We start from the raw sequence: 21,879 nt of genomic DNA on the forward strand, positions 1-21,879 counted from the left end.
AACTCAGCTTCTTTCTCAGAAGGGCAATATTTTCCATTTTGGAATGTAGGAGAACACTTGGGGACTTATCCAATAAATCACAAATTGTGTGACGTAGATACTGAAGGGTTGTTGTCGACTGAAACAGTAAGGCTACAGTTAGGCTTTGTTTATGGAAATGGAGGTTTTGGAGCAGACTATCTGATGTCCTTGAGAGAGCCAAATGTTTATCTTTGATTCTCAGTGACTAGGAAAACAAAGATCACTTACATTAGTCAAATTCATAAAAATGATTTCAAACCACTCAAACTGTGTTTGTATAAACCAATACTTTTTTCAAAAGCCTCTACCATAAAAGCTTGCTTCAGATCCAAAGCACACACAGAACTCCATTGGGTTGTACTGGAGCCCAGTGCCAAGGAGTAAAAGTTGGCACCGTCACCTGGGCAGCGATTAATTAATTAAAGCTATATTGAGCCACTTAAATTTACATTTCATCCAAGTTTAAGTTAGACTACAAAAGTGCCAAGAACAATGAACTCCCATTAAGGATAATTAGAAATGCATAAAAAAGCTAAGCCAACTATGTGCAAGTCGTTCATTTCACACTGTATTTCCTTAAATTACTACATTTCTTAAATTTGGCAAGCCTAAAGAAAGGGTTGCTGTTGGTCTTTGTACCATGTGTTACCTTTGTGATGTTATGAGAGGCAGATAATGACCCTACTCTACATATAGACCTGACCATGGGCTGCCTGGATATTTACCTTATTTAGCCTTCTTTGATCCCCAAGTAATGAAGCCAGGTCCCCTAGGATCAAACAATAGAGTTTATATCAAAGACAGTCTTTCAAACACAGTTGAGAAATAATGAGGCTCCTTCAGCAGCATACACCAGTGTGTAAACTTCTATGAGACAGAAAACACAGCAATCTGTTTACATTTTAAATTAACCCAGCTCTTTGGCACTAATTTAACTTACATATATACACTGAACAAAAATATAAATGCAACACGTAGTGTTGGTCCCATGTTTCATGAGCTGAAATATAATATCCCAGAAATGTTCCATACACACAAAAAGCTTATTCCTCTCAAATTGTGTGCACAAATTTGATTGCATCCCTGTTAGTGAGCGTTTCTCCTTTACCAAGATAATCCATCCACCTGACAGGTGTGGCATATCAAGAAGCTGATTAAACAGCGTGATCATTAAACAGGTGCACCTTGTGCTGGGGACAATAAAAGGCCACTCTAAAAAATTTCAGTTTTGTCACAACACAATGCCACAGATGTCTTGTGCAATTGGCATGTGGACTGCAGGAATGTCCACCAGAGCTGTTGCCAGAGAATTTAATGTTACTTTCTCTACCATAAGCCACCTCCAAAGTAATTTGAAAGAATTTGGCAGTACGTCCAACCAGCCTCACAGCTGAAAACCACGTGTAACCACGCCAGCCCAGGACCTCCACATGCAGCTTATTCACCTGCGGGATCGTCTGGGATCGTCACCTGATGAAACTGAGGAGTATTTCTGTCTGTAATAAAGCCCTTTTGTGGGGAAAAACTCATTCTGATTGTATGGGCCTTGCTTCCCAGTGGGTAGGCAGTCTCCCAAGTGGGTGGGCCTATGCCTCCCAAGTGGGTGGGCCTGGGCAACTGCCCAGTCATGTGAAATCCATAGATTAGGGCCTAATTCATTTATTTCTGATTTCCTTATATGAACTCTAACTCAGTAAAATCGTTGAAATTGTTGCATTTATATTTTTTGTTCAACCCATCATATAGTATTCCAAATGATGGGTTGAAGGCCTTCTGCAATTAGCAACATTAGGGGTAAAGTAATGAGCAGGTCTCTCCCATCCTGTTCTTGGAGCACTACCCTCCTGTAAGTATTCACCCCAACCCCAATTGTAACTAACCTGACTAATCTTATCAACCAGCTAATTATTAGAATTAGATGTGCTAGATTAGGATTGGAATGAAAACCTACAGGATGGTAGGTCTCCAAGAACAGGGTTAGAGGGCCCTGGTCCTGAGCATGAACTAACGTTTAGTATGAAACAAATAAACTTTTAAAAGAAGCCCAAATGAAATACAGTGTTGTCACTCTATAATAACCTCTACCATTTCTGGAGGGATGAAATTATAGCTCATTTGATTGAGAGCTCCTCTTTATTCCTCGGTTGGCCTGGCATTTATTTCCCTGGAGGTGCCTTTTTAAAGACTACAGTTTAACGCTGTCTCCCATCCCACAGAACAGCACTGCTACTCGGATTCATACAATCCACTATTTATTTCCTTAGAGAGCCTGGATAAATTTCAGCAGCCAAGAGACAGACATGTCGCACACTGTAAGACAACCCACAAAAGCACCTTTGCAGGCCCCCGTGTAAAAACAAGACATGCAAGAATTTGTGATTATTAAAATATTAAAAAGTTGGGTGCCAGGGTGGTAACAAAGGCTCTTCCAACCCCAGACTATGATCCCCTAGTTAACTTTTATTCTCATGAGAAAGACATATGTTCAGAATGGATAAGTGTTTGGTCAAGGCGTACAAACTTAAGGTACCAGTGAGCCTTCACAAATACACTGAGTGAACAAAACATGACAGACCTTTCCATGACAGACTGACCAGGTGAATCCAGGTGAAAGCTATGATCCTGATTGATGTCACCTGTTAAATCCACTTCAATCAGTGTAGATGAAGGGGAGGAGACAGGTTAAAGAACGATTTTTAAGCCTTGAGACATGGCTTGTGTATGTGTGCCATTCAGAGGGTGAATGGGCAAGACAAAACATTTAAGTGCCTTTGTAAAGGGTACGGTAGTACAGTGCATTCAGAAAGAATTCAGACCCCCTGACTTTTTCAAAATTTGTTTTACGTCACAGACTTACTCTGAAATAATTTTAAAAAACGTCATCAATCTACACTCAATATCCCATAATGACAAAGCAAAAACAGGGTTTATAAATTGTGAATTTAATACAAATAAAAAACAGAAAAACCTTAAGTATTCAGACCCTTTGCTGAGACTACAAATTGTGCTCAGATGCGTTCTGTTTCCATTAATCATCCTTGAGATGATTTTACAACTTTATTGAAGTCCACCTGTGGTAAATTTAATTGATTGGACATGATTTGGAAAGGCACACACCTGTCTATGTAAAGGTCCAACAGTTGACAGTGCATGTCAGAGCAAAAACCCAGCCATGAGGTCAAAGAAATTGTTCGTAGAAATCCGAGACAGGATTGTGTCAAGGCACAGATCTTGGGAAGGGTACCAAAACATTTCTGCAGGATTGAAGGTCCCCAAGAACACAGTGGCCTCCATCATTTTTAAATGGAGGAAGTTTGGAACCACAAAGACTCTACCTAGAGCTGTCCGCCTGGCCAAACTGAGCAATCGGGGGAGAAGGGCCTTGGTCAGGGAGGTGACCAAGAACCCGATGGTCACTCTGACAGAGCTCCAGAGTTCTTCTGTGGAGATGAGAACCTTCCAGAAGGACAACCATCTCAGCAGCACTCCACCAATCAGGCCTTTATGGTAGTGGCCAGACGGAAGCCACTCCTTGGAGTTTGCCAAAAGGCATCTAAAGGACTCTGACCATGAGAAACAAGATTCTCTGGTCTGTTGAAACCACGATTGAAATCTTTTGCCTGACTGGGGTGAAGGTTCACCTTCCAACAGGACAACGACCCTAAACACACAGCCAAGACAATGCAGGAGTGGCCTCGGGACAAGTCTCTAAACGTCCTTGAGTGGCCCAGCCAGAGCCCGGACTTGAACCCGGTCAAATATCTCTGGAGACCTGAAAATAGCTGTGCAGCAACGCTCCCCATATAATCTGACAAAGTTTGATAGGATCTGCTGAGAAGAATGGGAGAAATACCCCAAATACAGGTGCCCAGCTTGTAGCGTCATACCCAAGACTTGAGGCTGTAATTGCTGCCAAAGGTGCTTCAACAAAGTACTGAGTAAAGGGTCTGGAATATTTACGTAAATGTGATATTTTTAATAAACTTGCTAAAATGCCTAAACCTGTTTTTGCTTTGTCATTTTGGGGTATTGTGTGTAGATGAGGGGGAAACCAATGTAATCCATTTTAGAATAAGGCTGTAATGTAACATGTGGAAAAAGGGGTCTGAATACTTTCCGAATGCACTGTACGTGCCATGCGCACCAGTCTGTGTGTGTCAAGAACTGCAACCCTGCTGGGTTTTTCATGCTCAACAGTTTCCTGTGTGTATCAAGAATGGTCCACCACCCAAAGGACATCCAGCCAACTTGACACAACTGTGGGAAGCATTGGGGCCAACATGGGCTAGCATCCCTGTGGAATGCTTTCAACACCTTGTAGAGTCCCTGCCCCGACGAATTGAGGCTGTTCTGAGGGCAAAAGGGGGTGCAACTCAGTATTAGGAAGGTGTTAAAATAGTTATACACTGTGTATAACTTAACAATTCTCATACATCTTGTGCTTGGTCTTAAACTGACTGCAGTTTGAGGATTTCAAGAATACATAAGTAACCGAGCAGGTTGTCTGCATGACTGCATTGGCCCTTTGAGCCAAAGCCTAGACATTAGTCTTCAGCTCTTAAGAGCTCAGGCAAGGGACACATCGTACAACATGTTCAAATACATGACAAAATGTGACCGAGGAATAGTCTTGAACTGAGGATTTAATGGCTAAATGGCCATAAGTTCACGTTGCTTTCAACACATGTATTTTTTTTTTTTAATTCTGCAGAGGTGTTGAGGTTGTGACATAAGAGGTCATCTGATACCAGTCGGGTTAACATGCATAAGCCTTTTAAAGCAGCTCAGTGGACTAAACGAGATGCCTCACGGGTAAGAAAGCATGACCACACAAAAATGTGAACATTTATTGCTTTATCTGAATACTGCATTGAAAGCAAAATCATTCAGAGTATACACAGAAATTATACAATTATATGGTTTCACAAAGGAAGTGAACACATACTGTATTACAATCTACAAAAGTCTACTTTACAGAAATTTAAAATTCTAAATATCAAAAGTACAGCTATAGAAAGAAACCAGTAACTGCTCTGGATATCTGTCAGTCAAACAACTTGGTGACATCACAATCCAAATTGGAAGTAATCTTGTACTTACAGCTGGTTTTGGAAACTAAACTGGCTGCCACAAAATAACATTTTACAAAATAAGTAGTTGAGTTGAAATGTTTATATAAATTATGGTGCCCCCAAAATGATATAATCTTATATCTGAAGGTAAAAGTAGCATGTTACATTACTCTTCGAGTTGGGTCGGTAGTGCATCATAGCAAAGACAACAGACGCATTTTAAAAAGGAGAATATGGTCTCACATGGAAAATCTAATACAATACTCCATCTCACGAGGAAAATAGATTTTTTTAAATAACATAGAAAGATACTTTTTCCTCAACAGCCAAGGTGGCGGCACATGAGTAAAAACAGTGGTATGGGCTGGATGCTGAGGCTCGAGCTTCAGTCAAACAGAAATGCTAGCTAGCTCATCTCTGGAGTAAGTAACTGACGGCATAAATAATGAGGAAGTTAGTTAGCAGGGTTAGCTCTGTCCTGACTCTGGTGGTTTGGCAGGGGTGATAATCCACAGAGAAAAACAACTGGCTACAGGAACAAAACTGGGCCTGCTTTACCTGTCAAATGCTCAAACTGATGAGAAAACAATACCCAGGTGAACACACCGTCCAATCAGCACAGCTTGAACAAACATCATATGCAACCCAAAAGACTGACCAAGGCTGAAACAAAGACCTCTGGAGACCACAAGCCTTAAAAGGAAACTCTTAAATAGAGTGTAGGGGAAGAAGAAAAAAATCCAGTTAAAAAAATCTTCAATTGAGAATAAAATGTGGATGTCCACATCAATGACAGGTGGTCATTTTGAGGAGTAGCCAAAATGTAGACAAGGCGTAAAGTATCTAGGGGACCAGGATGGAGTTGCCCCTTCACCGGTGACACTCAAGCTAAACTTGAGGACAGATGTTCTTAATGGTCAATAGATTGATCCTGAGGTGCTGTTAGTCCTGCTCCATGGGCTCTTCACTGGTCCCAGTGTCCTGGCTGCCACTCTCCATGGCACCCTCTGCAGCTGGCTCAGGAGTACTGCTGGAGGGAGCAGGGGCTGCCTCTTCCCTGGATTCATTCTCCGCACTGTTACAGCTGCTGGCGCTACTGCTGCTGACTGGGTCACTGCCCTCATCGCTGTGCCGGGCCTCAGGGTTCTTCAGGACGCCAGCAGTGGCCTGCTGTTCTGACTGGTCCATGTCATTACCTTCCTCTTGGGAGCCACAAGGTACCTCCCCCTCTGCCTGCTTATCCGCCCCGGGCCCTGCTGATGGCTCCGACTGTGTGCTCGATGGCTCTGTGGGACAGGCAAGGACACAAAAACGGAGTAAGCAATGTTAACTGCATCAGGGTTCTCGTAGATCTAGCACACAGATAAGCTGAACTTGCGATGAACACCTCAGAATTCAGGCAACTCCTGGTTCTGCTCATACACTTACTAACTAATATCCACAAACGACTTCACCAGCGATGTATACCGGCATGATGGAAAAAGAGGTGAAAATTCAGTCCTACCTTGGTCTTCACAAGTCCCAGCAGTACTGGCAGCCTCACTGTCCTCCTCGTCGTCCTCCTTCTCCTCCTTCTCCTGGACCATGGACTCTGTCTCTTCTGACAAGCTGTCAGCATGGCAGGAGCTGAGGGTGTCCACCTCCTGCTCCTCCTCTTCATCTTTGTTGAACTTGAGCCTCTTCACCTCATGCTGCTCCGCCTCCATAACCTCCTGGTCGTCATAGTGCTTGTTCTTCACAGAGCTCCCTAGCGTATCCGATGCTGACACCTCACTGAGAAAGAAGATTCAACACGCATTAAATTCATAAAAGAACGGTAGGAAGTGAGTATCACATGGTCTGTTGGGTAGCAACTGAAGTACCTGGAATGTGTGTCATGTCCCTGCTCTGTGGTAGGGTCTTTGTTTTCTGTACTGTCCGGTAGTCCGTTTGTCGCTAGTGAGCTGGCTAGAGAGAGTTTTGGTCTGTTCAGCGGCCTGGGGGTCCCTGGGCCATTAACTTTCCTGCAAGAAAATAATAGGAGACTAAGAAAAGTGAGGTTTACTTTCTGCATTTACCTTTAGGCAATTATCACTGACGTGAAACTAGGATGGGAGAATGAGAACCTGTCCTATGCGCTTTACCTCTCTGTAAAAGCAGATGAGTTTCCAGGCAACATAACACCATTAATTCTATTCACACCACTGCATCCGTTTTTCCTTCATGACAGAGAGAAACATAACAATGACAATTCCGAACATCATATAAACTTAATAAAACAAACCTCTGTAAAAATGTTTCATTGCTATAATGTATAACAATAAGGAAAAAACAACGCTTACTCTGAGGTAGGATGCACACAGCTGACCACCATCACATTCTGGGAGAAGAAAAACCCTTTATTACAAACACTGCAATATATAAATACTATTTTATTGAGATATATATATACATATATACACACACACACACAGCCAGTCAAAAGTTTGGACACACCTACTCATTCAAGGCTTTTCTTTATTTTTACTATTTTCTATATTGTAGAATAATGGTGAAGGCATCAAAACTATGAAATAACACATGGAATCATGTAGTAACCAAAAGTGTTCAACAAATCAAAAAATATTTTAGATTTGAGATCCTTGATGGTTTTTGCGACTACACTTGAACTTTCAAAGTTCTTGACATTTTCTGCATTGACTGACCTCCATGTCTTAAAGTAATGATGGACTGTCATAATATAGACTTGGTCTTTTACCAAATAGGGCTATCTTCTGTATACCACCCTTACCTTGTCACAACACAACTGATTGGCTCAAACGCATTAAGAAGGAAAGAAATTCTACAAATTAACTTTAACAAGGCACACCTGTTAATTGAAATGCATTTCAGTTGACTACCTCATGAAGTTGGTTGAGAGAATGCCAAGAGTGTGCAAAGCTGTCAAGGCAAAGGGTGGCTACTTTGAAGAATCTAAAATATATTTGAATTTGTTTAACACTTTTTTGGGTTACTATATGATTATTATTGTGTTATTTCATAGTTTTGATGTCACTATTATATTACAATGTAGAAAATAGTAAAAATAAATAAAAACCCTTGAATGTTTAAGTTTCCAAACTTTTGACTGGTACTGTTAATGATAGATATATGTGTATATCTCTCTCTCATATATATATATATATATATAAATATGTGTATCTCTCTCTCATGTATGTGTGTGTGTGTATATATATATATATATATATATATATATATATACACACACACACACACACACACATACATACGAGAGAGATACACATACATATATATATATATATATATTACACACACTATAAAAATCCTATCAAATGTGGCACTCCACTCACCTTCTCAACACCTCTGAGGAATTTCTCTGTTCCTGTGTAATTCCTCTTGGGTTCTGTAAGCAGCTCACACAAACGCTGGATCGTAAATGGAATTCTGAGGGAACGATGGTAAGGAGTTTATTAAAACAAACCCAATTTTGCTGCGAAGAGAGAATAATTAGATAATTTATTCTGGTATTGCCCCCATGTAGCTTGTTTCTGGTCACAGGTTCAAGAGTGGCTGAAAAAACATTGATTTAAAATTAACACTACAAACAGCAGTGTTGGGTGATTTGGAAAGCCATAGTCAATCAACAATATAATAATACTCGTAGGAAAGGTTTTCATCTTTAGCTCTGTGGATACTATGCAATTAGAAAGGTTTCAAATTCATATAAGAGATCACAGCACAGTTGAAAATGATATGGCACATGGAAATCAAAAGAGGGTGATGGGTGAGATGGGCTGCGAGTAGCTCAGGGGTGGGATTAGAGAGCTCATGATCGGTAATGGTCATTACTGGAAAACACTACATATAATGTATACCGGAGATGTCAGTACTATTTATTTAATTAAATGTAATGTGTATTAAAAAAAATATATGTATATATAAATGAATGTAAAAACTAAAGTGAAAAACAAAGACTTTGTCCTCTGAACCTAGCTAAAGAAAAATAAAATGTGATGATATTAGATAGTGCCTTCAGAAAGTATTCATACCACTTGACTTATTCCACATTTTGTTGTGTTACTGCCTGAATTCAAAAATGATTTCTCACCCATCTACACAGAATACCCCATAACGACAGTGAAAACATGTTTTTAGAAATGTTTGCTAAATTATTGAAAATGAAAGAAATATCTAATTTACACAAGTATTCACACCACTGAGTCAATACGTGTTAAAATTACCTTTGACATCAATTACAGCTGTGAGTCTTTCTGGGTAAGTCTAAGAGTTTTGCACACCTGTATTGTACAATATTTGCACATTCATTTAAATGTGTCAAGCTCTGGCAAGTCTTGCCTTAGATTTAAGCCAAAACTAACTACACCACTCAGGAACAGTCAATGTTATCTTGGTAAGCAACTCCAGTGTATATTTGGCCTTGTGTTTTAAGTTATTATCCTGCTGAAAGGTGAATTTGTCTCCCTGTGTTTGTTAGAAAGCAGACTGAACCAGGTTTCTCTAGGATTTTGGCTGTGCTTAACTCTATTCAGTTTCTTTTGATCCTAAAAAACTCCTAGTCGATGACAAGCATACCCATAACATGATGCAGCCACCACCATGTTTGAAAATATGAAGAGTGGTACTCAGTGATGTGTTGTACTTTCCCCAAACATACTGCTATGTATTCAGGACTTAAAGTGAATTTGTGTCACATTTTCTCCAGTTTAACTTTAATGCCTTGTTGCAAAAAGGATGCACGTTTGTATTCTGTACAGGCTCCTTTTCACGGTCATTTAGGTTAGTATTGTGGAGTTACTACAACGTTGTTGATCCATCCTCGGTTCTCTCCTGTCACAGGCATTAAACTCTAACTGTTTTAACGTCACTATTGGCCTCATGGTGAAATCCCTGAGCGATTTACTTCCTCTTCAGCAACTGAGTTAGGAAGGATTTTTATACACCATCCAAAGTGTAACTAATAACTTCACCATGCTCAAAGGCTATTCAATGTCTGCTTATTTATTTATTTACCCCCCCACCAATAGGTGCCATTCTTTGCGAGGCATTGGAAAACGTCTCTGGTCTTTGTGGTTGAATCGGTGTTTGGAATTCACTGCTCGACTGAGGGGCCTTAGAGATAATTGTGTGTGTGGGGTACAGAGATGAGGTAGTCATTAAAAAATCATGTTAACCACTATTATTGCACACAGAGTGAGTCCATGCAACTTATGTTACTTGTTAAACACATTTTTACTCCTGAACTTAAAGGGGTTGAATACTTAGACTCAAGACATTTCAGCTGTTCATTTTCAATAAAAAAAATGTTTAGAAAAACAATTCCACTTAGACATTATGGGGTATTGTGTGTAGGCCAATGACAATATCTCAATTTAATCAATTTTCAGGCTGTAGCAACAAAATGTGGAAAAAGTCCAGAAAATGTAGCCAAACTTTAATGAGACTTTTAATTACATAAATATAGGCTAAGTGGCCAGTCATGTTTGACAAATAAAATGAAGGATAATTAACATTAACGTCTAAAGGCTTGATTCTGTCGACATACTTGAAGCACGGTTTGTTCAGATCAAATGGTCACAAGACCAGAGTGAAGGACAGTGCTTGTTGCGCACCGCACACCATCCACCTTGAATCTGAGCGGAGGTGGTGAGCATTTAGAAACAATTTAACCATAAACTTACCTGCTTAAAACCTGGATATTTTAGGTAATTTTATGAAGCATACTTTACCTTGTTTCAAAGTAGCCTAGCCAAAAAAGCTACCATAGAAATGTTGAGGCAATTATTTTACAAATACTTAATATGCCATTGAAACCAGCAATTTTCTCATGTTCTACTGGTTTTCAAATAAACTTTATTATATTGTCCAGCAGCCAAAGGCATAATCCTAGTCATATTAGTAACCCTTGCTAGTTGCTGCATCTTTAGATTTCCCCTCTTAATTCTAATTAGGGATGCACAGATTACATTTTTGTCCAATATCCAATATTTTCCTTGCCCCAAAAAATGATACCGATATTTAACATGTTTGCGGACTAGTACAGTTAAATAGTTGAAACACACAAAGTTATTTTGTTGGCATTTACGTATGTCCCCATTATCAGTAAAACTGCACTGTTGGTAAAGGGCTTGTAAGTAAGCATTTCACGATCAAGTCTATACTTGTTGTATTCGGCGCATGTGACAAATAAAGTTTGATTTGATATAATCAAAAACCTTTTTTCACTCACTTGCTGTTTCATTGTTAATTTTTTCAGTCTCAACCAGGATTTCATCATACATGTCAAGCAGTGAAGTTTCAGCTCTGTGGCCTCTCTTCCTCGATGCCCACTGTCACCGTGTCCGTTTCCATCTTGTCCAGCTGTGGCTAACATTTCACATAAACCCTGTTTCTTGTCTGCATCAAAGTAGCGGTCCTTGTACCTAGCATCGAACATGGTGGCAACACAGTAAAGAGGCTCAGAGAGAATGCCACCGAATCGCTTGTTCACAGCCACGAGTACTTTTGCAAGTTTTAACCCCACGGTCTGTGTCGGCAGTTTTGTTGAGCAGGTGTTTCTATGCCATGACAGGAGTGTAAAATGTCTGCAGCAGACGCAGTTGATGAGCTTATTTCTCGAGTCAGTTGTGGAGCTAGGAGCGTGTTCATGTTTCAAACATGTTCTCAAATGCCATTGAAATGGCAGTAGCGGTATGAGAACCGGCACATTCTTGAGCATGCAATACGGCTGTCGACCAACTGTGCTGTCAGACTCAGCACGCTCATGGGCCTGACATCGCTGGTACAAATGTCAGTCGTGACGCTAATAGCAGTGACGCACATAGCAAGTAGCTCATGGATGTGCGTTTCAACAATACTGTGTAACTCCGGTAGGGCAACATCTGAAAAATAGCGCCTACATGGTAGTGTGTACCAGGGCTCAAGGTGCTCGACCAGTCGGCGAAAGCCAACATCATCCACAACAGAGAACGGTTGATTGTCAAGGGCAATGAATTCCATTATCTTGGCGTTAATGGGTTTCGCCTTTGAGTTGTCTCGCTGAAATGTTCTTACTCATTCAAATGACTGCTGTACTTGAACTTGTTTAGTTGTTGGAAGTGTGCGCTTAGTATTTTTCTGCATTTGTTCTGTGTAGCGCTGTATTTTTGTGGCATCATTACGTCATCTACCTATGTTATATAAATATGCACATCAGCTTTGACATCGGTTTTGCACATCGGTGTTAAACTAGACAGACATCGGGCCGATGTTGGCATTTTTAGCTAATATCGTCCGATTCCAATATGCTTACTGATATCACGCATCCCTATTTCTAATGGATATTTTCATCTCGGTCCACTTGCGCGTGCGGTGAGCTTCTGAGAAGTGTTTTCCTCTAATTGCATTCGCACATAGCCTACAGCCATGTGTGCATTGTTGAGCTTATGATATGAAGAAATAAATATTACAGTTTTAAGCTAAATGGTCTGATCTGTTGCATCAGTCTTATTTCCTTTTTACATGTTTAATGTGCAGTGTTTGAATGAATTTAGGATCTGTCGGCCAAGAACTGTCTCCGAGTCAGGTTTTAACCTGTTTGAGCCCTGGGGGGAATTATTTTATAAAGACATAAAAAAGTATTTGGTAGTAATTGTAATGTTGCAACATTTTATAGGGTACCAGGCTACCATCCTCCAGCAGAGAACTAAAGGAGCATTTTGAGACGGTCTTGATTGAATATGCAAAGAAGCCAATTGTGTGTAGTCACATTTTTTGTCTGATTCTCTATGGTAAACATAGTAATGCATTTTATTTTGTAAATTGGTTCCTTGCATCATACAATAATGTAAAAATTGTGTTAGGAACATGTTTTTTTTGTTGAGAAGTTAAACAAAAATATTGAACAGTCCTACTTGGCTGAGGGACAAGTGGCTAAAAAAGTGAATGTCAAGCCCTGCTACAGTACATGTGACATCTAGAAATGCCTATCCAGTAGATGGCGCCATTGTATAACCACCACAAAATCAGCAATAGTGAACTCCAGATGGCATCACATGATTGTAGGAAAACAGTTGCCTAAAGGTTATGCTGGTACCTACCCATTGTATCCATTCACAATCTTCAGTATCCTCTCCTTCATGTCCTCAAATGGAATGGACTCCACATTGGGATTGGCTACCCCCCTTTGATCGGGTGCTGAGGCTATGAAGTCATCCATCACCTTCTCCAGTTTGAAGAGGAAATAGCTTTTAAACTGGGACCACTGAACCCTGGAGAAAGAGTACACATTTCTTAAAAGGAATAATCCACATTCCTATGATTTAACTTGTTAAATAAAGCAAAATGTGAGAATATATGATGCATACACATTTTTTGCATTTCAACATTATAATAACTTAGCTAGCAACATGTAAAATGTGTTATTTAGTTATACACCACATTCAGAAAAGACTTGGCATGGCCTTGGCATATTCCATCATTTGGACCAGTGGTGTTCAAGTTTTCCCACTGAACATGCTTCATCCTCTCATATGCATGAAATCTGTAGTTCCAAGCTTGTCAACAGGAACATTACTTACATGGTTTCTCCAGTCTTGGCAACATGACACAGAAACTGATCCAGCAGGGGAGCCACTTCTTGCGTCCCTTTCTTGTCAAAGTCTGCAGAGAACAGTGATATCAAATCAGTGAGCACAACAGATAAGGACACTTAGTGATTCGCTTGCTTATTACTATCTAATGAAGGGGATGTGTGGCTACAACACTGTCAGTGTGTTTTAACCATTCAACTAGCTAGCTAGCCAACTTCAGACAAGCACCTGCCAAATGAGGATGATCAAGTTAATGACACCAACTGCGAATTTAATTGAGTGTTCGCATAAAAGGCTGTCCTTTACAGATAGTTGTGGCAATTGGACAACTACAAGTGAACACAAAACTAGCTCACTAGCCACCTAACTAACACTAGCTAGGATCCCATTTACATAACAATTAGCTAGCTAGTTAGGCTTAACTTCATGCCAATGTCTTATCTAGATAACTAACGTACCGGTAACTAGCCAGCTAACTACCGGTAGCTAATCAGTTCATTAGCTCAGCTAGCTGGGTGTCAAGCTAGCTAACGTTAGCTATGTGGCGATGGAGTTGTCAAAACCATCATGGTTAACTAGCTAGCTACATTGTTGAATCCAGAAATACACGTAGATAACAATTAAATAACGTAGCTCGCTTGATAGCTTTTCTGGAGGTTTGAGAATTGATAGCTACTGTAACTAGCTAAGCAACGTTGCTTCTTCTTCCGAATTTTAGCATTAGCTAGCTGACTTGCTAACATTAGCTTATAGCTAGCTAGCTACATTCAACACCTGGCGATATAACTAGCTAACCACTGTGGAATCAAGTAAACAAAACGTCTGCCTTTCAATCGAAGTATTACGCTATTTATAAGAACCCAAATAACCTTTGAGCGCCTCTTGGAGTGAGTTAATTTCCATCATGTTCTCTGTCAATCTCTTGAAACCAAGAGGCAGACTGATGGTGGCTACGTTCTCAACACAAAAAAGTAGGGAAGAAGAAGCATTTTAATATGGCGCTCGTGAGGTCACTGCCTGTTGGTAGACAGGCGGATCAGATTCAGAAAGTACAGGGAGTACGCTGCTGTTCAACAAGTTGCACAATGGGAACACTGGAGGGAAAAAAGAACACTTGAGATTCAACGAGAGTAACAGACTACTACTGTACCATCCTCATCTGAAAAGTGGCCTGCCTTAATAGTTTTGAAAGTTGTCAAAACTTTCAGATAGCTGATCTATCTGTACTTTGAACATTCATTATGGCTGGCCATCCAGAATGATACTGAACAAAAATATAAACGCAACATGAAACACTTTCAAAGATTTTACTGAGTTACAGTTCATATAAGGTAGGTATTCCCAAACTGTGGGGTACGCCAAATAAAAATGTGATTCACATTTTTCTTCACATTTTGAAACAGTACATGTATATTTTCCAACGGGGCTATACATTTGGGTGAGGTTTTTTCTCGCCTGAGTAGCCTCGTTTCACTACCGTTATTTTTGTTTTTAACCATCTAGTGTTCAGCGAAACACCACAATGTCAAATACAGGTAGCCTAGTCAAATAATTAACATCCATTCACATTAACCGAAACCTTCACTTTTGCGCAGACATTTAGAAATGAAACATGACAATTAGAAAAATAAGCCAATGGAGTTTGAGCGAGAAACAACTCAAATCAAGTTTATTTTATATAGCCCTTCGTACATCAGCTAATATCTCGAAGTGCTGTACAGAAACCCAGCCTAAAACCCCAAACAGCAAGCAATGCAGGTGTAGAAGCACGGTGGCTAGGAAAAACTCCCTAGAAAGGCCAAAACCTAGGAAGAAACCTAGAGAGGAACCAGGCTATGAGGGGTGGCCAGTCCTCTTCTGGCTGTGCCGGGTGGAGATTATAACAGAACTATGCCAAGATGTTCAAAATGTTCATAAGTGACAAGCATGGTCAAATAATAATCATGAATAATTTTCAGTTGGCTTTTCATAGCCGATCATTAAGAGTTGAAAACAGCAGGTCTGGGACAGGTGGCGGTTCCATAACCGCAGGCAGAACAGTTGAAACTGGAATAGCAGCAAGGCCAGGTGGACTGGGGACAGCAAGGAGTCATCATGCCCGGTAGTCCTGACGTATGGTCCTAGGGCTCAGGTCCTCCGAGAGAGAGAAAGAAAGAGAGAAGGAGAGAATTAGAGAGAGCCAAGATTTTCAAAATGTTCATAAATGACAAGCATGGTCAAATAATAATCAGGAATAAATGTCAGTTGGCTTTTCATAGCCGATCATTAAGAGTTGAAAACAGCAGGTCTGGGACAGGTAGGGGTTCCGTAACCGCAGGCAGAACAGTTGAAACTGGAATAGCAGCAAGGCCAGGCGGACTGGGGACAGCAAGGAGTCATCATGCCCGGTAGTCCTGACGTATGGTCCTAGGGCTCAGGTCCTCCGAGAGAGAGAAAGAAAGAGAGAAGGAGAGAATTAGAGAGAGCCAAGATTTTCAAAATGTTCATAAATGACAAGCATGGTCAAATAATAATCAGGAATAAAAGTCAGTTGGCTTTTCATAGCCGATCATTAAGAGTTGAAAGCAGCAGGTCTGGGACAGGTAGGGGTTCCATAACCACAGGCAGAGCAGTTGAAACTGGAACAGCAGCAAGGCCAGGTGGACTGGGGACAGCAAGGAGTCATCATGCCCGGTTTGCCGTGACGTATGGTCCTAGGGCTCAGGTTCTCAGAGAGAGAGAAAGAAAGAGAGAACGAGAGAATTAGAGAGAGCATACTTAAATTCACACAGGACACTGGATAAGACAGGAGAAGTACTCCAGGTATAACCAACTGACCCTAGCCCCCCGACACATAAACTACTGCAGCATAAATACTGGAGGCTGAGACAGGAGGGGTCAGGAGACACTGTGGCCCCATCCGATGATACCCCCAGACAGGGCCAAACAGGAAGGATATAACCCCACCCACTTTGCCAAAGCACAGCCCCCGCACCACTAGAGGGATACCTTCAACCACCAACTTACAATCCTGAGACAAGGCCGAGTATAGCCCACAAAGATCTCCACCACAGCACAAACCAAGGGGGGGCGCCAACCCAGACAGGAAGATCACGTCAGTAACTCAACCCACTCAAGTGACGCACCCCTCCTAGGGACGGCATGAAAGAGCACCAGTAAGCCAGTGACTCAGCCCCTGTAATAGGGTTAGAGGCAGAGAATCCCAGTGGAGAGAGGGGAACCGGCCAGGCAGAGACAGCAAGGGCGGTTCGTTGCTCCAGAGCCTTTCCGTTCACCTTCACACTCCTGGGCCAGACTACACTCAATCATATGACCTACTGAAGAGATAAGTCTTCAGTAAAGACTTAAAGGTTGAGACCGAGTCTGCGTCTCTCACATGGGTAGGAATACAGACGATTTTCGAGTAGTAAGACATGTATAAAAGCAGCAGATACCATTAATAAGAAGGGGCTAAAAGCTCTTAAATGGTGAGCTACTGAGTGGCTTGGACAGGCAAGCCCCATTCTATCGTGGAGGACTAAATTCTTCCTAATGCGGCAGATATGGCTGGGACAACGCTGGGGGAAAAGGCCCAAAAAACTATACAGACAATGCCTTCATCAAACAACACTGTTCCACGACGCATCAGTGACATGGCAGGATATGTTTTCTAACAAGTACTGTTTCGCATACAAAAAGTCAGTGAATTATATGTGTTACAGCTGGATGAGTCAGACGTGGCAGGCCTGGCACAGCTCCTGGTATATGTCCGTTACGTTTATGAGGGGGCAATTAAGGAAGACATCCTCTTCTGCAAACCACTGGAAACCAGGCCAACATGAGAGGATATTTTTAAAGTACTGGACAACTTTGACATCAAATGGACTTTGGTTGTCAAGATTTGTTGGTATCTGTACTGATGCCGCAAAAGCCATGACAGACAGACATAGTGGAGTGGTAACACGTGTGCAAGCAGTTGGATACACTGCAGCATCCACCGAGAGGCTCTTGCTGCCAAGGGAATGCCTGACAGCTTGAAAGATATTTGGACACGACAGTGAAAATGGTTAACTTTGTTAAAGCAAGGCCCCTGAACTCTCGTGTATTTTCTGCATTATGCAATGATATGGCCATGTCACGCTTTTACAACATACAGAAGTGCACTGGTTATCAAGGGGCAAAGTATTGACACATTTTTCTTAAATTGAGAGACAATCTTAAAGTTCTCTTTACTGACCATAATTTTCCCTTGTCTGACCACTTGCATGATGACAAGTTTCCCACACGACTGGCCTATCTGAGTGATATTTTTTCCTCACCTGAATGATCTGAATCTAGGATTACAGGGACTCTCCACAACTATATTCAATATGCCGGACAAAATTGAGGCTATGATTAAGAAGTTGGAGATCTTTTCTGTCTCCGTTAACAAGGACAACACACAGGTCTTTCCATCATTGTATGATTTGTGTGCAAATTAACTCAAGCTTACAGACAATGTCAAATGTGATATAGTGAAGCTGAGTGAGCTGGGTGCGCAATTACTTTACCGAAACGGACAACACAAACAACTGAATTCGTCATCCCTTTCATGCCCTGCCTCCAGTCCACTTACCGATATTTGAACGAGAGAGCCTCATCGAAATAGCAACAAGCGGTTCTCTGAAAATTGAATTTAATCAGAAGGCACTGCCAGATTTCTGGATAGGGCTTCGCTCAGAGTTTCTTGCCTTGGCAAATTACACTGTTAAGACACTGATGCCCTTTGCAACCACGTACCTATGTGAGAGTGGATTCTCAGCCCTCACTAGCATGAAAACTAAATACAGGCACAGACTGTGTGGAACAAAAATTTAAGACTGAGACTCTCCAGTACAACCCAACATTGCAAATTTATGTGGGGTGGCAGGGTAGCCTAGTGGTTAGAGCGTTGGACTAGTAACCGGAAGGTTGCAAGATCAAATCCCTGAGCTGACAAGGTAAAAATCTATAGTTCTGAACAAGGCAGTTAACCCACTGTTCCTAGGCTGTCATTAAAAATAAGAATTTGTTCTTAACTGACTTGCTTAGTTAAATAAAGTTTAAAAAAAATGTCTATCCTTTCAAGCACAACCTTCTAATTAACCTGTGGTGAGTTATTCACAATTTTTGATGAACAAATAAGGTTGTATATGTAAGATGGCTAAATGAAGAGCAAAATTATTGATTATTATAGTATTATTTTTGCCCTGGTCCTATAAGAGCTCTTTGTCACTTCCCACAAGCCGGGTTGTGACAAAAACTCACTCATTCTTATGTTTAATAAATGTATCGTATAGTGTGTCTGGCAGGTTTACAATGGCAAAAGACAACATTTGAGAGTGCGCTGACCCTGGTGCTAGAGGGGGTACGCAGCTGGAGGTTGAATGTTTGAAGGGGTACGTGGCTATTATAAGGGCACAAGGCAATACCCAGATGCAGACACAGGAGGCAGATGGTTAGAGTCTTTGTTGTTTAATTATAATCCAAAAGGAGTAGGCAGTGGACAGGCAAAAGGTCAAAACCAGTTCTGAGTCCAAGAGGTAAAGAGTGGCAGGCAGGCTCGATGTCAGGGCAGGCAGAAGGGTCAGTTAGGCGGGTATGGAGTCTAGAAAAACAGGCAAGGGTCAAAATCGGGAAGACTTGAAAAATAGAATAGAAGCCAGGAGCACGGGGAAAACACGCTGGTTGACTTGAAAACATACAAGACGAACTGGCACAGAGAGACAGGAAACACAGGGATAAATACACTGGGGAAAATAAGTGACACCTAGAGACAATCACAAGAACAGGTGAAACAGATCAGGGCATGACAACTATAAAAAGTTTGGGAACTGCTGATATAAGGAAATAAGTCAATTGAAAAAAAAATATGAAGCCCTAATCTATGGATTTCACATGACTAGGAATACAGATATGCATATATTAGTCACAGATACCTAAACAAACAAAAAAGTTAGGGGTGTGGATCAGAAAACCAGTCAGTATTTGGTGTGACCACCATTTGCCTCATGCAGCTTGACATTTCCTTCGCATAGAGTTGATCAGGCTGTTGATTGTGGCCTGTGGAATGTTGTCCCAATTCTCTTCAATGGCTGTGCGAAGTTGCTGGATATTGACGGGAACTGGAACATGCTGTTAAACACGTCGATCCAGAACATCCCAAACATGCTCGATGCTCAATGGGTGACATGTCTGGTGAGTATGCAGGCCATGGAAGAACTGGAACATTTTCAGCTTCTAGGAATTGTGTACAGATAGATCCTTGTGACATGGGGCCGTGCATTATCATGCTGAAACATGAGGTGATGGCGGTGGATGAGACAATGGACCTCAATATCTCATCACGGTATCTCTGTGCATTCAAATTGCCATCGATAAAATGCAATTGTGTTCATTGTTCGTAGCTTATGCCTGCCCATACCATAACCCCACCACCACCATGGATCACTCTGTTCACAATGTTGACATCAGCAAATGGCTCACCCACACGACCCCATACATGTGTTCTGCGGTTGAGAGGCCAGTTGGACGTACTGCCAAATTCTCTAAAACAATGTTGGAGACGGCTTATGGCAGAGAAATGAATGTTCAATTCTCTGGCAACAGCTCTGTTGGACATTCCTGCAGTCAGCATGCCAATTGTACGCTCCCTCAACTTGCAGTGGTGTAAAGTACTTAAGTAAAAATACTTTAAATTAATACTTAAGTCATTTTTTTGTCTGTACTTTACTTAACTATTTATATTTTTGCCAACTTTTACTTTTACTGCACTACATTCCTCAAGAAAATAATGTACTTTTTATTCCATACATTTTTCCTGACACCCAAAAGTACTCATTACATTTTGACAGGAAAATGGTCCAATTCACACACTTATCAAGAGATCATCCCTACTGCCTCTGATCTGGCGGACTGACTAAACACAAATGCTTTGTTTGTAAATTATGTCTGAGTGTATGTCAATAAATTATTTCAATAAAAATGTAAATAAAATTGTGCCGTCTGATTTGCTTAATATAAGGAATTTGAAATGGTTTATACTTTTACTTTTGATACTTAATTATATTTAAAACCAAATACTTTTATTGAAGTAGTATTTTACTGGGTGACTTTCACTTGAGTCATTTTCTGTCTTAACCGACATGTTCAACCTCTCCCTGTCCGAGTCTGTAATTCCAACATGTTTTAAGGAGACCACCATAGTCCCTGTGCCCAAGAACACTAAGGTAACCTGCCTAAATGACTACCGACCCGTAGCACTCACGTCTGTAGCCATGAAGTGCTTTGAAAGGCTTGTCATGGCTCACATCAACACCATTATCCCAGAAACCCTAGAGCCACTCTAATTGTCATACCGCCCCAACAGATCCACAGATGATGCAATCTCTATTGCACTCCACACTGCCCTTTCCCAGCTGGACAAAAGTAACACCTATGTGAGAATGCTATTCATTGACTACAGCTCAGCGTTCAACACCATAGTACCATCAAAGATCATCACTAAGCTAAGGAACCTGGGACTAAACACCTCCCTCTGCAACTGGATCCTGGAATTCCTGACAGGCCGCCCCCAGTTGGTAAGGGTAGGTAACAACACATCCGCCACGCTGATTCTCAACACAGGGGCCCCTCAGTGGTGTGTGCGCAGTTCCCTCCTGTACTCCTTGTTCACTCATGACTGCACGGCCAGGCACGACTCCAACACCATTAAGTTTGCCGATGACACAATAGTGGTAGGCCTGATCACCGACAACAATGAGACAGCCTATAGGGAGGTCAGACACCTGGCCGTCTGGTGCCAGGACAACTACCTCTCCCTCAACGTGATCAAGACAAAGGAGATGATTGTGGACTACAGGAAAAAGAGGACCGAGCACGCACACATTATTATCAACGGGGCTGTATTGGAGCAGGTTGAGAGCTTCAAGGTCCTTGGTGTCCACATCACCAACAAACTGACATGGTCCAAGCACACCAAGACAGTCGTGAAGAGGGTCACGACAAAACCTATTCCCCCTCAGGAGACTGAAAAGTTTTGCCATGGGTCCTCAGATCCTCAGAAAGTTCTACAGCTGTACCATCGAGAGCATCCTGACTGGTTGCATCACTGCCTGGTATGGCAACTGCTCGGCCTCCGACCGCAAGGCACTACAGAGGGATGTGCGTACGGCCCAGTACATCACTGGGGCCATGCTTCC

The 21,879-nt window shown here is 41.5% G+C and overlaps 1 protein-coding gene across 1 annotated transcript; it reads right to left on the reverse strand.

Moving 5' to 3' along the window:
- Positions 1–4,846: 4,846 nt before the first annotated feature.
- On the reverse strand, positions 4,847–14,680 carry LOC120060032 (serine/threonine-protein phosphatase 4 regulatory subunit 2-B-like). The gene is made up of 9 exons (XM_039009100.1): positions 14,551–14,680; positions 13,670–13,751; positions 13,190–13,360; positions 8,444–8,537; positions 7,415–7,452; positions 7,217–7,291; positions 6,956–7,096; positions 6,598–6,866; positions 4,847–6,379 (listed from the first exon to the last, which is right to left on the reverse strand). The coding sequence occupies exons 1-9, from the start codon at positions 14,585–14,587 to the stop codon at positions 6,036–6,038; spliced, it is 1,251 nt and encodes a 416-aa protein (XP_038865028.1). The 5' UTR covers positions 14,588–14,680; the 3' UTR covers positions 4,847–6,035.
- Between the last annotated feature and the right edge of the window lie 7,199 nt (positions 14,681–21,879).

The sequence above is a fragment of the Salvelinus namaycush genome, chromosome 2 (assembly GCF_016432855.1).
Source record: "Salvelinus namaycush isolate Seneca chromosome 2, SaNama_1.0, whole genome shotgun sequence".
Taxonomy (NCBI): domain Eukaryota; kingdom Metazoa; phylum Chordata; class Actinopteri; order Salmoniformes; family Salmonidae; genus Salvelinus; species Salvelinus namaycush.

Bases quoted from the DNA above. Each gene is read 5' to 3' on its own strand.
- LOC120060032 (XM_039009100.1), bottom strand. From the start codon at position 14,587: ATGATGGAAATTAACTCACTCCAAGAGGCGCTCAAAG. The intron at 8,538-13,189 runs GTAGGTACCAGC...TCGTTCCCTCAG, and splicing joins ATTGTGAATGGATACAATGG to AATTCCATTTACGATCCAGC. The intron at 7,097-7,216 runs GTAAAGCGCATA...ATTTTCTTGCAG, and splicing joins TCATCTGCTTTTACAGAGAG to GAAAGTTAATGGCCCAGGGA.